This window comes from Geotrypetes seraphini, chromosome 13 (genome assembly GCF_902459505.1).
Source record: "Geotrypetes seraphini chromosome 13, aGeoSer1.1, whole genome shotgun sequence".
NCBI classification, from domain to species: Eukaryota; Metazoa; Chordata; class Amphibia; order Gymnophiona; family Dermophiidae; genus Geotrypetes; species Geotrypetes seraphini.
The window spans coordinates 33283699-33299906 of NC_047096.1; the positions used below are offsets into that span (position 1 = coordinate 33283699).

Genomic DNA, 16208 nt, shown 5'->3' on the forward strand with positions numbered 1-16208 from the left:
GCCAGATATTTAGTGTCAGTGTCTAGGACAATGTCCTGCAAACTTTTCGGTAGCTCACTAAACCCAGTGCCCTGGCCGGAAGGCATCCGGAAGTGCGCGGAGGTCGATACAATGATTTCACACGCATTTGTGATGTTAACACGTCAACATGCACGGAAGCCCTCTGGTCATGACCCTGAACCTGTCACTTTGCCGGTGGGGGATCCTGGAGGAGAGGAAGTGCCGGCAGAGGAGAAGAGATACCAGCGAGGAGAGTCATCAGCACTGGCTGACTGCCTACAGGACATGCCTCTTGCTGCGAGAGGCACATCCTGTAAGCAGTCAGCCGGCACCTCTCCTCCTTGACGGCGTCTCGTCAGGACATACCTGGAATCTGCTGTGCCACACTAGTGTGCCGATACACTGGTCTAGGAACTGCCCAGCACTAAACATCTGGATATTAAAAAAAACTTGCTGGTTTGTTTTAGAAAAAGCTGACTACTGCAAAACTGAATACTGTATTTTCACACATATAACGCGCGCGTTATACACAATTTTACAAACCGTGCATAACCATGCGCGTTATATGAGTGAAAATACGGTATTACCCTTGTCTTAGTCAAAAACAAGTAGGATGGAGTTAGGCACACAAGTGGTAGCAAAACTACTCAGTGTATCTCCAGTTTGTCTTTCAGGAGCAGCCCAGTCATAAAGAAAAAAAAAAATATGAAAGCTCTTAATGTTATAAAGTCAATTTAGCCAAATGCATTGTCTCAGTTGGTGTACTAGGCCGAGCAGTGGTGTGAAGTGAATGTTTTTTTTATTAAGATCTTCTACTGTTTGTACTTACAAACAGATCTAAGCGGTGTACAATCTAAAAGCATATAAAATATACTGTAGGAAAGGAATGTCATAAATAAAACCATATGTATTGTATTTGAGCCTTGATAACGTTTTTGTACTGCCACACAATCAATACTCAATCTTCAAGGCAGCCACTACACTTCATTCAATACATTCAATATTTATTTTTAAAAAAATGTTAAGTCTTCAGAATGCCAACCACCAGCCAAACAATTTTAGGCTTAGTTGTTTCATTGCATATTTGTCTTCATCAGACTTGTTTTTATTTTAGTTAATCCAGTGCTCTATACTTAAAATGTGCATTTTGTGTTTCTTAAATATATCTTAAACTTTACTTTACTAAAAAAAGCTGTTGCACTTACCTTCTGCAGTTTTCAAACTCTATTTAAATCTAAGAGTGTTTATTCCTAATGTCGGGTAAGGACCTGTCAGCTCGACATGTTTCGCCCGAAGGCTTTTTCAAGAACGAGTCCCCCCTTCGAGTTTCCTCCGCTTTCAGTCGGGATGCAGCGGAGGAAACTTGAAGGGGGGACTCGTTCTTGAATGTACCAGTTTTTGCTAGGATGATCTTTAGTTTAGGTAGATATGAAAGGGCTTTTCCGTTATTGAGAAACTTGCATTGGTTACCTGTGGAACAGTGTATTAAATAAAAATCGCTACTCTTATTTTTAAATCTTTAAATGGATTTTGCTCAATTGGCCTTATTCAGCTCTTGACCTTTCCATCTACTCATGGAAAATTTCATTTTCAGTCAACTGTAAGACTTGGATAATAATTTAACCATGATGATTGTGTGCTTAAAATCTATCCGCAACTACCAAGAGCACACAGACCCGATCCAGCCAAGAGTGTGAGCTCCACCTCCCCCTGCAGTCCACTAGGAAGATCAACTGTTTTTTACACCTAAGCAGCAACAGGACCAGCCACCACTACCGAGAGCCCTTTGCCCTGATCCAGCCAAACAAGTAAGCTCTTCCCCCAGCATTCCGTTGGAAAAATCAATATGCTTGCTTTTAAATATTATCAGAAGTAGGAGATCAACTGCTTTTACACCTAAGCAGCCTATAATAGGAGCCCTTGCCCCGATCCAACCAGGCATGTGAGCTCCTCCCCCTATATCCCGTTTAAGAGATCAATCTACCTGCTTTAAATATCATCAGCAGTAGAAAAACAACTGCTTTTACATACAAGCAGCAGCGAGACCTACCGCAACCACCAAGAGCCCACAGACCCGACCCTGCCAGGAGTGTGAACTCCTCCCCCTGCAGTCCATTGGAGAGATCAATCTGCCTGCTTTTAAATATCAGCAGCAGTGGAGATCAACTGCTTTTACACCTAAGCAGCAACGAGACCAGCCACAACCACCGAGAGCACATAGACCCGATCCTACCAAGAGTGTGAACTCTTCCCCCCATGCAATCCGCTAAGAAGATCGACTGTCGGCTCCGGGCGGCTTTCCCGCAGAGGAGAGAATCCTGCATTCACCGTGGGCCTCATCTGGGGCAGCCTCCTTGGAGCGGCTGGGGCACGGGCAGTGTGTCTGGGAGGGAATGCATGGATGGGAGAACATCGCAGGGGAGGAGACATAGGCATCCTGGGACTGTCTGCCAAGTCTCTTCCCTGAAGAAGCCCTTTCTGGAAACGTCAATCGCTCCTCCTAAACTTACTTGCTCCACTTCATCACTGACGCTGAAACCGTGGATTGAAGACAAAGTTTTATTTTATTTTTCTTTCCAGCTTATGATTTATCTTTAATCTTATCTATTGTTTTGCCTTTTGTCTTTGTTTTGTTCTATTTCTATCATTTAAATTTCTCCAGAATTCTACTGTTCAACGGCTCCCCCTTCTGCTTCTATTCCTTTCTCTCCTCTCTTCTACCTTCCAAAGTATTTAGATCAATGCTGTCTTGTTAAAATGTTTATTTTATTTTTATTTTTCCTCTAACTCTACTTTTCACTTCTCTATTACCCTCCAGGTACTTTAGTTAGATTGTAAGCCTTCGGGACAGTAAGGGAATTTTTCAAGTACCTTTCTTATTTCTAATCTTAATGTATATTTTCTGTAAACCGCTTAGAACCTAACGGATGTAGCGGTATATAAGAAATAAATTACATTACATTCCTTTCTATTCTAGGATGTAAAAGTCTGGAATGATATCCTTATCCAAATTAGGCAAATTCAATCTTTTTTTTTAAATTTTTTTTATTATTTATTTATTCAATTTTAATTAAACATACAGCATAAAAAATTCATTAAGAAACAGAAAGCATAATGCTATAGACATAAAAATCAACAAAGTATTTTCCATTTGGAACCTAACAAATAAATATACTCATAGCAACTTTCTCTATAAGTCCTCAACTACAAAAGAGGAAGAGGATAAGGAAAAAGAGGCACATCTCAAAAGAAAAAAAAGAACTTAATAACAATAATATCAACATCTCGCCAGTAATTAACTGAAATAGTCTTCCATTTTCCTAATAATAATCAAATTCTTTCCCCCGGACCTGACACCTGAACCTGTATTTTATGCTTATTCTCAAGAAAAGCCTCCAATTGTTTGGAATCAAAGAAAAGATACCTATTTGACTCATACAGTATTAAACATTTACAAGGAATTCGTAAAAAGAAATGAGCACCCAGGGCTATCACCTGAGGGCGTAGAGCCAAAAATTGCTTCCTTTTCTCCTGTGTGTCTACACAGACATCAGGGAAAACCCATACTTTACCTCCCAAAAACAATTGAGGGCTCCTTTTACTATGCAGCATAAGAATATTTTACCATGGGTCGGTGAGGTAAATGCTCAATGAATTCCTATGAGCATCGGAGCAATTAGCTCACCAGTCTGTGGTAAAATTCTCTTATGCTGCTTAGTAAAACCCAAAGAACAAAAAATGAACCCTACAAATGGAGGTGGAAAAATCACAAAATAGGAAAAAAACCTCACAAACCCCAAGACTGGAAAATGATTAGGGGAAAGAGACAAAGACCAACTGAAACTTGAAAAAATAATGATAACCAAAATTAATAAATATTAATTAAAGCAGGAGAGCCCTCAGTCACACAGCCACCGCTGGAAAATCCAGAGTGTAGCTGTCGCGGGGTTACACCCAAAAGAGTGTTAACTGCGGAACATCCCTGGGCTCTCTCCGCGTGAGAAGTGATTAACTAGTGCAACAAAAAAGTGCAATGCGTGTGAAAAATAATCATAAAAAACACACACCTTCTTAAAGTTAAGTTGAAATATGTCTCTGTCCCCCAAGCATGGGGCCAAAAGGAAAAAGAGTGTCCAGATCACACCAAGCCAAACACAAACTGGAAGAATTTAGCTTCTCCGTGTGTGAGCAGTCCGCGAGTGGTAACTTCGTCCTTCGTCCTACGGGACTCCGTTTCGGGGGTGCACACCCCCTTCTTCAGGAACTTGACTGCGCTGGGTCTCTCAAATTGTCCGACACAGCTTGAAAAGTGAGGAAGAAAATTTTGGTTATCATTATTTTTTCAAGTTTCAGTTGGTCTTTGTCTCTTTCCCCTAATCATTTTCCAGTCTTGGGGTTTGTGAGGTTTTTTTCCTATTTTGCTTAGTAAAACCCAGCATTAGAAAGGCATTAAAAAACACATTTTTTCTGATTTGACATTATTCTTGTTTAGTGTTTACTACTTGGGATTTAGCTAGGTACTTGGGACCTGATTGGCAACTGTTGGAAATAGAATACTGGGCTTGAGGGACCTTTGGTTTCTCCCAGTATTTATGTTCTTTTGTAATGAGAGTCTTTCTAGGACTCTGCTGTAGCGCTAGCAGCTTAAACCATGCTGATGCTGTTATAGAACCAAGGATACTTCAGTTGGCTCATATTTGCAGTAGTGTCACAAGTCCACCATCATCCTGCCGAAAGCAGCACGCAATGTGCTACATTTAGGAAAGTGTTCTGTGCTCTGGAGGAAAACCTTTCCAGCCTAAAAGCAACTGCAAAAGTGCTCAAACCCCAAGGCAGGTCCTCCTGCCAGCTTTAAAAACGCTACTGTTCCAGAAATCATTAATAGATTCTCCCTATCTACGTTAGAAGATCATAAATAATGATGCTTTCCAATCTATGTACTTTAATTGTAATGATCTATTTCTATGTGATAAATCAATTCTTGTAAACCGAGTCGAGCCCTTTCATAGGGATGACCCGGTATAGAAACCTAAAGATTGGATTGGATTGGAAGTACTCATTTTCCATCATCTGTGATTCTTCCTTAAGACCATGAAATGAAGGTCACAACGTTGTTGCCACAAGTAGATCAGTGGGTCCTGGATAACAGAAGAGCAAAGACACATAGATAACCATGCCTTATGTGGAGGGTGACTATATAGCTTCATTTCCAAGAGAGGAGGAGGAGGATCCTGTCCTAGTTTCATGCCATTGGATAGATGGAGATGTAGTCCTGATTTTTCATGTGCACTGGAATAAAGTCAGGACGAAGCTTGTCTGTCCTGCTATGGAGCTATGTGGCCACATGACCTATGTAGTAAGCTTGGGCAATAAGCTGAGTCATCTTTTTTTCTTCTTAAAACAAAAAGCAAGAAGGTTTTAAAATAGCAAACTATTTGTATTTATGCATTTGTTAATACTATTGAACATTTCCCTTCCCCATGGTAAACGATTCCATAATACACTGGGGCCAACGCTGGCCATGGTCCTGGAGAACAGGAATGCCATATTATGATCCTGAAGGTACATAAGAACATAAGAACTGCCATCTCCGGATCAGACCTTCGGTCCATCAAGTCCGGCGATCCGCACACGCGGAGGCCCTGCCAGGTGTACACCTGGCGTAATTTATAGTCCACCATATCCTTATATGCCTCTCTTAAGGAGATATGCATCTAGTTTGCTCTTGAAGCCTAGGACGGTCGATTCCGCAATAATCTCCTCTGGGAGGGCATTCCAGGTGTCAACCACTCTCTGAGTGAAGCAGAACTTCCTGACATTAGTCCTGAACCTGTCCCCCCATAGCTTCATTACATGTCCTCTAGTCCGTGTCAAATTGGACAATGTAAATAATCTTCTCTGCTCTATTTTGTCGATTCCTTTCAGTATTTTGAAGGTCTCGATCATATCCCCACGCAGTCTCCTTTTCTCAAGGGAGAACAATCCTAGTGTTATAAGTCTGTCCTCGTATTCCAGTTTCTCCATACCCTTCACCAGTTTTGTTGCTCGTCTCTGCACCCTCTCCAGCAGTTTTATATCCTTCTTTAGGTAAGGAGACCAATGTTGGACGCAGTATTCCAAGTGTGGTCTGACCATTGCCCTATAAAGCGGCATTATAACTTTCTCCGATCTACTCGAGATTCCTTTCTTTATCATGCCCAACATTCTATTTGCCTTCTTTGCCGCTGCCGCGCATTGTGCCGACGGCTTCAGGGTCCTATCTATCAGTACACCCAGGTCCTTTTCTTGTTCACTCTTCCCCAGAGTTGCACCTGACATTGTATACTCGTATTCCTTATTCTTATTGCCTAAATGCATTACCTTGCATTTCTCCACATTGAACTTCATCTGCCATTTCTCCGCCCATGTTTCTAACCGACACAAGTCACTCTGGAGTTTCTCTCTATCCTCCTGCGATCTGATCGCCCGGCATAGTTTTGTATCGTCTGCAAACTTGATGATCTCACTGGATGTTCCTTCCTCCAGGTCATTGATATAAATATTAAAAAGGATCGGCCCAAGTACCGAGCCCTGGGGTACACCACTAGTCACTTTCTCCCAGTCGGAGAACTTCCCATTTATGCCCACTCTCTGCTTTCGGTTTTCCAGCCATTTGCCTATCCATCTTTGTATATCCCCCTCTATGCCATGGCTTTGTAGTTTCCTGAGAAGTCTTTCGTGTGGAACTTTGTCGAACGCTTTCTGGAAGTCCAAGTATATTATGTCCACCGGCTTCCCACTATCAATTTGCTCGTTCACGGTCTCAAAAAATTGGAGTAAATTCGTCAAACATGATTTCCCTTTCCTGAATCCATGTTGACTGGGTTTCATCAAGTCGTGTGCGTCCAAGTGTCGGACTATGCTATCCTTGATCAGTGCTTCAACCATCTTGCCGGGGACAGACGTAAGACTCACAGGTCTATAGTTGCCCGGTTCCCCTCTCGATCCTTTTTTGAAAATTGGGGTGACGTTCGCTATCCTCCAGTCGTCCGGTATCTGTCCAGTTCTGATTGTCAGGTTTGCAAGTTTTTGCAATAACTCTCCGATTTCAACCTTCAATTCCTTTAAGACTCTCGGGTGAATTCCATCCGGTCCAGGGGATTTGTCACTTTTAAGTTTGTCGATCTGATAGTATATCTGGTCTAAGTCCACTTCAACTGTGGTGAGGCTGTCTTCTATTTCTCCTGCAAACACTTTCTCCGCTTCAGGTATTGTTGAGGTGTCCTCCTTCGTAAAGACGGACGCAAAGAAGGAATTTAGTTTGTCTGCGATTTGTTTATCTTCCTTGATGTACCCTTTTCTTCCCTGGTCGTCCAGGGGTCCCACTGCCTCTTTTGCAGGTTTTTTCCCTTTCACGTATCTAAAGAAGGGCTTGAAGTTTTTGGCCTCCTGGGCTATTTTTTCCTCATATTCCTGTTTTGCATCCCTCACCGCCTTGTGACATTTCTTCTGATCATCTTTATGTTTGTTCCAGGCTTCGGTTGTCTTTATGCATTTCCATTTTTTGAAAGAGTCCTTCTTTTCTTTTATGGCTTCCTTCACCTTTATGGTAAGCCATGCCGGTTCTCTTTTGCTCTTTGTTCTCCGATCTTTGGAAATCCTCGGAATGTAGAGATCTTGTGCTTCTGTGATAGTATTTTTCAGTAGGGACCATGCCTGATCTACCGTTTCGAGTTTGTCCACCATCTTCTCGAGTCGTTTTTCTACCATGGCTCTCATGCGATCGTATTTACCCTTTTTAAAGTTCAAGGTGGTGGTTAAGGTTTTGGCATGTTTCCCTTTCCCGATGTCAAGTTTAAAGTTGATTACATTGTGATCACTCGTTCCCAGTGGAACCATGACTTCCACTTCTGTTATCGGTCCCGTGAGGCCATTTAGGACCAAATCCAAGGTGGCGTTGCCTCTTGTCGGCTCTTTTACCATTTGTTCCAGGAAGCAATCCCCTAGCACCTCCAGGAACTTGGCCTCCTTGCCGCAGTTGGAGGTTGCTAGTTTCCAGTCTATCCCTGGGAAATTGAAGTCTCCCAATATAATTATATTGCCTGTCTTGCATTTTTGTTTGATTTCCTCCATCATTTCTGAGTCAGTTTCCTCCGCCTGTCCTGGGGGACGATAGTAAAGGCCAATTTTCGTATCTGCGCCATATTGACCAGGAATTTTGATCCAGAGTGACTCAAGCTTCTCTTTCATTTCTGTTGTAACTATTTCAACAGAATCTATTCCCTCCTTAACATATAGAGCAATACCTCCACCTTTCTGCCCTACTCGATCTCTTCTATACAGTTTGTATCCCTGTAGTACTATGTCCCATTTGTTTTCTTCATTCCACCATGTTTCTCTTATGCCAATGATATCCAATATGTCATGTCTTGCTATTGTCTCTAGTTCCCCCATTTTGTTACCTAGACTTCTAGCATTCGTATACATACATCTAAGTTCCCTTCGTGTTACCTTTTTGGACCTTCTACTCTTGGCCGTCCCTGTAGTTTCAATTACGATATCCTTTACTGCTCCTGTGTTATCACCTTTGTTTGCTGTGTGGTCGTCCCCTCCTGTGTCTGAGTTGTCCCTTCCTGCTTTTTCTCCCTTGTTGGCTGTGAGGTCGTCTTCTCTTGTGTAGGAGTAGTTTTCCTTGGCTTCTTCGTTGGGGCATCCTGCTATCCGTGCCATCGACCGGTGGTCGACTGTCGGCTTTCCCCTATCTTTCAGTTTAAAGCCTTCTCGATTGCCTTCTTCATGTTGCCTGCCAAAACTCTTGCTCCTTCCTTGTTGAGGTGTAGTCCGTCCCTTCTGTAGTACTTGCTTTTTCCCCAGAACGCCGTCCAGTTGCGCACGAAGTCGAAGCCTTCTTCTTCGCACCATCGTCTCATCCAGGCGTTGATTACTTGCAATTCCCCTTGTCTCTTTTCATCCGCTCTTGGTACTGGGAGGATCTCAGAGAAGGCCACCTTCACCTCCCTGATCTTCAGTTGTCTTCCGAGTGAGCGGAGCTGGCCCTTCAGCTCTTCCCTGTCATACTTCCGCCCGCTCACATCATTTGTTCCCACGTGGATAAGCACAGCGGTGTCCTCTCCCCCTGCGCCATCTATGATCCTGGAGATCCTGTTGGTCACATCCTTCACTCTTGCTCCAGGCAGACAGGTGACGACTCTGTCCTCTCTTCCTCCTGCGGTGTGGCTGTCCACATGTCGTATAATGGAGTCGCCTACGATGATCCCCATCTTCTTTATTCGGGAGTTCCTTGGGGGGCGTAGGTCCACGTCCTTGGAGTAGGGCCAGTCTTCTTCCTCCAATGATGCTCTTGAAATTGTTTCCTGTTCTTTGGATGGGGCGATGTCTTCCTGTGCTCTCACTATTCCTCCTGATGTGCGGTTGTCTCCTACCTCGTCTTCGGTTTCTTCTATGTTTGCATGGGTGTCTTCTCTCCTCACATCGGTTTCCTGAGTACAGTTTTCCAGCCCTGGGATCTCTACGTGGTGCTGATGAGCTTCCTCTATGAACATTTCTAGTTCCTTGACCTCTTCGTTTGGGCTGTACTCCACTAGAATCTTCTCCTGTGCTCGGATTCTGTCTTCGAGTTCCATCACTGTTCCTTCCAATAGTCTTACCTGACATTTCAAGCTATCCATCTCCATGCATCGATTGCAAATGTATGCCTGGATCCCCGAAGGGAGGTAGTCATACATATTGCAGCCGATACAGAAGACCGGAAAGCTCACCTTCTGACTTCCTTGGGCTTCCATTTCTTGCTTCCCTTGTGTCCCTTGCCTGCTGCTTCCTTATGTTGCTTGCCTTGCTGTCTCTTTTGTGTGTGCTGTCTCCGCTCTACCTCACCTTGATTGTATGTGTGGGTTTGTTCCCTTGGCGTCTGTCTCTTCCTTACCTTTTGTGTTTGTCGCTTCCTTACCGTTCAGTCCTCCTCGGTGTTCTTGATAGTAGATACTCGTCCCTACCGCTCGCCTTCGCCGCGCGCCGAACGGCTGGGCGCCGTTGGCTCCGCCCCTTTTAAGGGGGAGTTTGGGCTCTGACCTCGCCGACGCGGTGGGGGTGGGCGGAGCTAACTCTCGCCGCTACCCCTAGCTCTGTCTCCTTCCTGCTCTTGCCTTCTGCCTCCTGCCTCGCTCTGCAAGTCTCCCCTCCTCCTTCTGCCTGCTCCACCGGTTTCAGCTGCTGCTGCTGGTGCTCTCCGATCAGCGAGTATACATATTACTTATATTTCATACTTCCACTGTATGCAGATACCTCTTGTGTATATTCATTATGGATATTCCCCAAACTGTTTGCAGTTTCACACCCCTGCTGTAAAATTAATTCCATCCAAGGCATCATGGGAATAGTAAAAAAAGGAAATTCATGTTAAATATGGCTATCCTAAAATTGTCTTCAAGGAGAGCCAACAGCAGGCCTTAGGTCACTACAGCCAGTCCTGGCTTTCATCATTGCAGCTCTCGATCTGATTTGTAGTCCTGATTTTTTCTGAGAAATTGGAATTGATAAGCTAGAGTAGTGGTTTCCAACCCTGTCCAGGAGGACCACCAGCCAGTCAGGTTTTTGGGATAGCCCTAATGAATATGAATGAGAGAGATTTGCATATTATGGAGATGACATACATGCAAATATGGGCCATGCATATTCATTAGAGCTATCCTGAAAACCAGGACAGGGTTGGGAACCAGTGGTCTAGAGGGGCTATGGTGACAAACCTAGGATAGGCTCTGTCTATACATCACAAACTGGAGCCATTTGGTTAATACCCAGAAATGCCCATTACTTCTGATTCTTGTCTGTTTTTTTAGGGTAACCCAAGAAAGTAATTATTTAATGTGACTTAGCCCAAACATCTTATGAGTATTCTTTTGAAATATATTGAAAAACCGGCATAGCTATGGCTGCTGTAGATCAGCATTGCACACCCCTGTGTTATAGAGATTTTAATTATGAATCATCTGTTCTTTGTTCCCACAGGAAGGGAGTGTTCCTCGATGGATTTCGGGATATAAAAGCAAATATATTTTTTATAAGAGACAATTCAGTGAAGGGGACGCAGAAGCATTCAGTTTTGAATCGTCTATACTAGTTGGATACTTCTTAGCATCCGAACAAGAACATGGATGTAAAAAACTGGCTTTAAGGAGTCACCAACATGAAGTGAATGAAAACTTTCGAATACAACTTGTAAAAGTTTAGACTGTTAATGTTTTTGTTAATATGACCCCTATTTCTCTCTCTCCATACCCTTTTTAGCATCCAGCTCCCCACACCTGTCCCGTCTTTACCTTCCATCTAAACCCTAAATATGAATTTATAGGATCCTTGTATGTGTTATGTATGAAAATAAGTCTTTTGTGTTATTCTCTAACTAGCTTTATAGCCCGTTACATTAACGGGTGCTAGAATATATGTGTCTGTCTTTATTTCTTTCTCTCTCTGTCTCTCTCTCTCTGTCTTTCTTTCTGTCTTTCTTTTGGCTGTACACCACTACCCCTTGCATGCTCCCCCTGTCCATTCTCCCTTCCTTTTACCTCCCCTGTGTCCACCACCACCCCTTCACTGCTCCCCTTATCCAGCAGCAGCCCTTCTCCCTTTGTTTTATCTCCCCCCTGTCCATCAGCACCTCTTCCTGCTCCCCCTGTCCAGCAGTAGGCCTCCCTTTCCTTTCCCCCCCTGTCCATCAGCACCTTTTCCTGCTACCCCTGTCCACCAGTAGGCCTCCCTTCCTTTCCCCCCCCCCTCCAAGCAATCTGCAATAGTTACATTTCTGCTGGCATCTTTGTCTTGGGGGTGGCTCCTCCCTGGCGCTTTCAGGCCTTTCTTTGGTTCATAGACAACCCCGCGAAAGACAAAGGCGCGCACCGACAACTGAGCACAAGACGGAGGCGCGCGCCAAAGAAAATTAGAGTTTTTAGGGGATCCGATGGGGGGGTTTGTTGGGGAGCCCCCCCAGTTTACCTAATAGAGATCGCGCCGGCGTTATGGGGGGTTTGGGGGGTTGTAACCGTCCACATTTTACTGTAAACTTAACTTTTTCCCTAAAAACAGGGAAAAAGTGAAGTTTTCAGTAAAATGTGGGGGTTACAACCCCCCAAACCCCCCACAATGCCCCCACAACGCGGCGCGATCTCTATTAAGTAAAGTGGGGGGGTTCCCCCCCCCACACACCCCCGTCGGAGCCCTAAAAACAGTAATTTTGTGCGGTGCGCTCCCCTGCGCTGCTCTCAATTGTCTGGGCGCGCCTTTGTCCCGGCGCGCTTTTGACCTGACACCCTTTCTTTTGCTCGTTTCCATTATTTCCCCCCAACCTTAAAGGTTTCAATGCGCCTTAGATGGAATTTGCGCGCGCTAAGCCTGCGGGGCGCGTTAACCAGCGCTAATGTGCGCGAGCGGCTCCAGCACCGGCTTCTCCACCCGGACCCTGGGCACGCACCGCGCTCCGCCCCTTAGCTACCCGGAAGTACCGGGCTTCACTCGCCTGCTCCCGGAGAGTAGCCCGTGACGTCACAGAAGAGAGGGACAGAGCACAAGCGCATGCACCCCTCACGGAAGGGAGGAACTCGAGCCCTCCGTGTCATCATCGTCGTCGCCAAGGAATTCGCCAATCGAGGAGCACCCGATAGAGCGCTAGACTTCACGGCCGGGGAGCTGAAGTGAGGCTGGTGGGTGGGATCAGTGAATCCGCATTAAAGCGTGTGAAGGAGGGCAGGGCAAAGCAGGCTGCGGTCCCAGCTTGAAGAGTTGATCCTGTGATACCATTGGGCCGTCAAGTAGGCAGGGCTGTGGGGCCTGGGTGCAGTGGGGAAGGGGGATCTTGCCTGGCTGGGGCCAGCCGAATCCCCTGCTCTCCTAAGTGGCGGCCCCTCATGCCGCGCCATCTAACGCATGCGCACTCGTGCCGCCACATCTCGACAGAAAAGGGATCAGGGAACACGCGGCGCGAGTGCGCATGCGCGCTTAGCTTTTTATTATTATAGATTGCTCTTATAATTTTCTTTTTCAATTTTTTTTATTGTATTTTATGGATTTGTGAATCATTTTGAATGATGGCTATCATCAGTAAAATGGTGTACAACTTTTAAATAAAAGTATGGGTTGATATTCAACATGACCTATCTGCAGAGAAACAGCTACCTAGATAAATCCTGCATAGGGTTTCCAGACCCAGGTTTTCAGCAGCATTATCTAGAAAATGCTACTGAGAATCTAGACACTGAGAATCTAGACAGTCACTTGGCATTATCTAGGTAGTTCCAGAGTGGAACTGGCATTTCCCGGTTTGTGGTAATATTCAGTCTGCTAACTAGGAAATTGCCTGGATAAAGTTAGGACGCATAAAAGTACAAAATGCTGCAATTCGGTTGTTAGGCCATGAACATATTCGTGATCATGTAACTCCTTTGTACTTGAAATTTCACTGGGTACCCATGGAATTTAGGATAAAATTTAAGATCTTAATGTTAGCACATAGAGCATTGTATGAGTTACAATCATCATATCTTTCTAATCTAGTACTGTTCTATGCGCCTAGGCGTTTATTAAGGTCCTTGAATGTTAACAGAGTAGCTGTCCCCCACTTCTCAAAGGCTCACCTTGCTTTGACTAGAAATGGTGCATTTTGCTATTTAGTTCCAATATTGTGATAGGCTGCCGTAAGTTCTCATGGGATTTGCAGTTCTTGCGGCAGCCCATCAAGGAGCGGTGCATGGCCAGCCAGCAGCACAAAATGTTTGCTGCTGCGTGCTGGCCTGAGTGTGCCACTAGCTACTTACCTTTGCAAGCTTCTGGAGGATTTCAGTGTGGGATACACGCTGGACCACCAGGGAACAAGCAGGTACGCGAGGGAGGGAAGGAGGGAGAGTGGTAATTGTTAGTGTCGGCCTGGGCAGAAGACAGGAGGGATATCTCCTGTCCCAGCCTACCACTAGGTAGTTTAAGTTAAGGGGAATGGTTACCAATAATCTGCTGGCTGGGTTAGAGGGCAGAACCGGACAATCAAGCCATTGTGACATCACTGATGAGGTTGGCTTTTATTTAGGGGGAAGAGGGTACAGGGAAGGAAGGTGGGACAATGTTCAGAACCTGGCAGGGAGGGGGGACAGTATTAAGAGCATGGAAGGGAGGGAAGGAGGCTGGGTGCAGAACCTTGCAGGGGAGGGCATGACGGAGGGGACATTGAGTACAGATCCTGGCAGGGCATGGCACTTGAATATTAAGCCCCTGACTTATATTCAAGTCAACCGTTTTTCCTCCTTTTGGGGGAGAAAAATGGTGGTCTCGACTTATATTCAAGTATATACGGTATATGTATGTGCTTTCTTTATGTCTGATTAGGAGATGAGACGGAAAGGCAGTTAGAAAGGTGCAATTCCTTAATCACTCTTAACAGTGCAGTGAATGTATTCTGCAGCTGTTAGAATTGCTTCTCTTATAGAAATGTATTGTGGCAGTTTTTGGAGGGGTTCATTTATTTTTTGCCCCCCCATGCCAAAACTTCCTCTAGTCCAGATCACTTCCTCTTTTCCTGTGCATAGAGCTTCCTTCCTGATCCTCTGCTCCCATTGGCTGGATAGCATGATTGCTTACTGTAATAGAAGGCTCCAGACTTGAGACATTTGATGGCTGCCAGCTCAGAAAACTGCTTCCTCATACTCGGTAGAACTTTAAAATTGTCACTGAAAGTGCTATGCAGACTGTCTTTATTCATCATGTGTGGGTTTTTCCAGCTGTACTGTACTTTCTGCTTCATGTACTGATGAAAAAGTGCTGTGTTGACTTTTCTAAATAAATACTACCAAAAAAAAAAAAAAAATTGTCACTGAATATGCTCCATTCTTTCCAATCTGCTATCCCAATGTCAGCTAGTTATCAAGCTGGATGTTGCAAAATAGAGTAAGTTGAGTTGGGTAGTATGGAGGGATAGTGTGGCTGCATTAGTCTCAGGTCTATACAGGCCACACACACACACCCAGTACAGGTAAGGATTCACATTTTCTCCATAGACTAGAATGCTAATGCAGCCCACACCAGAGGTGACCCCAAAGCTGAAGACTGCACAAAGAAAAACTATTAAACAATTTTTTTAATGGGCAGATGCAAAACAATTGATTTATAAGTACAATCTGACCAAAAAACTCTATCAGAACTGCAGGAAGCATCCAAACAGTAATTCTTAGTAAAAGTGTACATGGAAGTCCATATTGCTGATTTACAATTATCTGTGACAGATGTCACTCTAATTTTGGCAATGGCTAGTGATCACTTGTAGAGAGTGAATACTGATATGACTGCAATTTGGGAGGGTGAGTTGTTGATAACAAAAGGAGATACAGTCTGTGCTCCATCTCAAATGAAATATTTGGAAACTGTAAATCCTGAGGAGGACGGGAAAGAAAAAAGCCAAGAAATCTTTCAAAAAATTCCTTAGCTCTGGGGACAGTAAAACAGAGTATTTCTGGGGCAACTTCTCAAAATGGGTTAGTGTTGTTACCATGCAGGCAGTGGAAGGAGCCTACAGTCACAACAAACATGTGGAGAAAATAAGCCGCAAACTTAAGTAGCAGTATAAATACAGACACTTCAGCAGCCTTCAATCTTATCACTCCGTCAAATACACACAAGTGGGGACAATAAACTCAAAACTTTTCAAATTGAATGATTAAGAAGAATGTCCTTAAGTGTAATAATGGAATAATCACTCATAACAATTCTCACAGACTACGATGTCAATCCTGCATACAACTTTTGGTAGCTTCTGTGCTCAGAGTCATGGAGACAATAACAGGGGCGATCCCCAACACTACTGACTCACCACCCAATCATCGCATTTTAAAGCACCATTTGTAGATAGTATAGATGTTTAGACTGTTGACTTCGGGTGCCACTAAGGCTAAACTATTTTTTCTCTTTATGCGTTTAAACTTAGGATACAAACAGCAAACTTATCTTGTAGCTTGCGGGTACCAGGTTCCGTCGTGAAACGTTTCATATCTGCTTCAGGGAACCAACAATATTGCGGAAAGATTTATATTCTGAGCGGTGTAGATTCACAGGTTGAACTCTCTTTGCTAACTGATCAAACAAAAATATTAAGACTTCTTTCGTGTCACACCGCTCATAATTTAAATCTTTCCACAATATTGTTGGTTCCCTGAAGCAGATACGAAAAGTGTCACGAC

At 44.2% G+C, this 16208-nt stretch overlaps 1 protein-coding gene across 1 annotated transcript in view; it reads left to right on the top strand.

Moving 5' to 3' along the window:
* The window catches only part of LOC117347918 (interleukin-18-like), a 40254-nt gene extending 28744 nt beyond the window's left edge, over positions 1 to 11510 (top strand). Inside the window, exon 4 of the mRNA XM_033919435.1 lies at positions 11005 to 11510. Within this exon, the coding sequence (XP_033775326.1) occupies positions 11005 to 11226 (222 nt within the window). The 3' untranslated portion in view covers positions 11227 to 11510. The remainder of the gene's footprint in view (positions 1 to 11004) is intronic.
* Positions 11511 to 16208: the final 4698 nt, after the last annotated feature.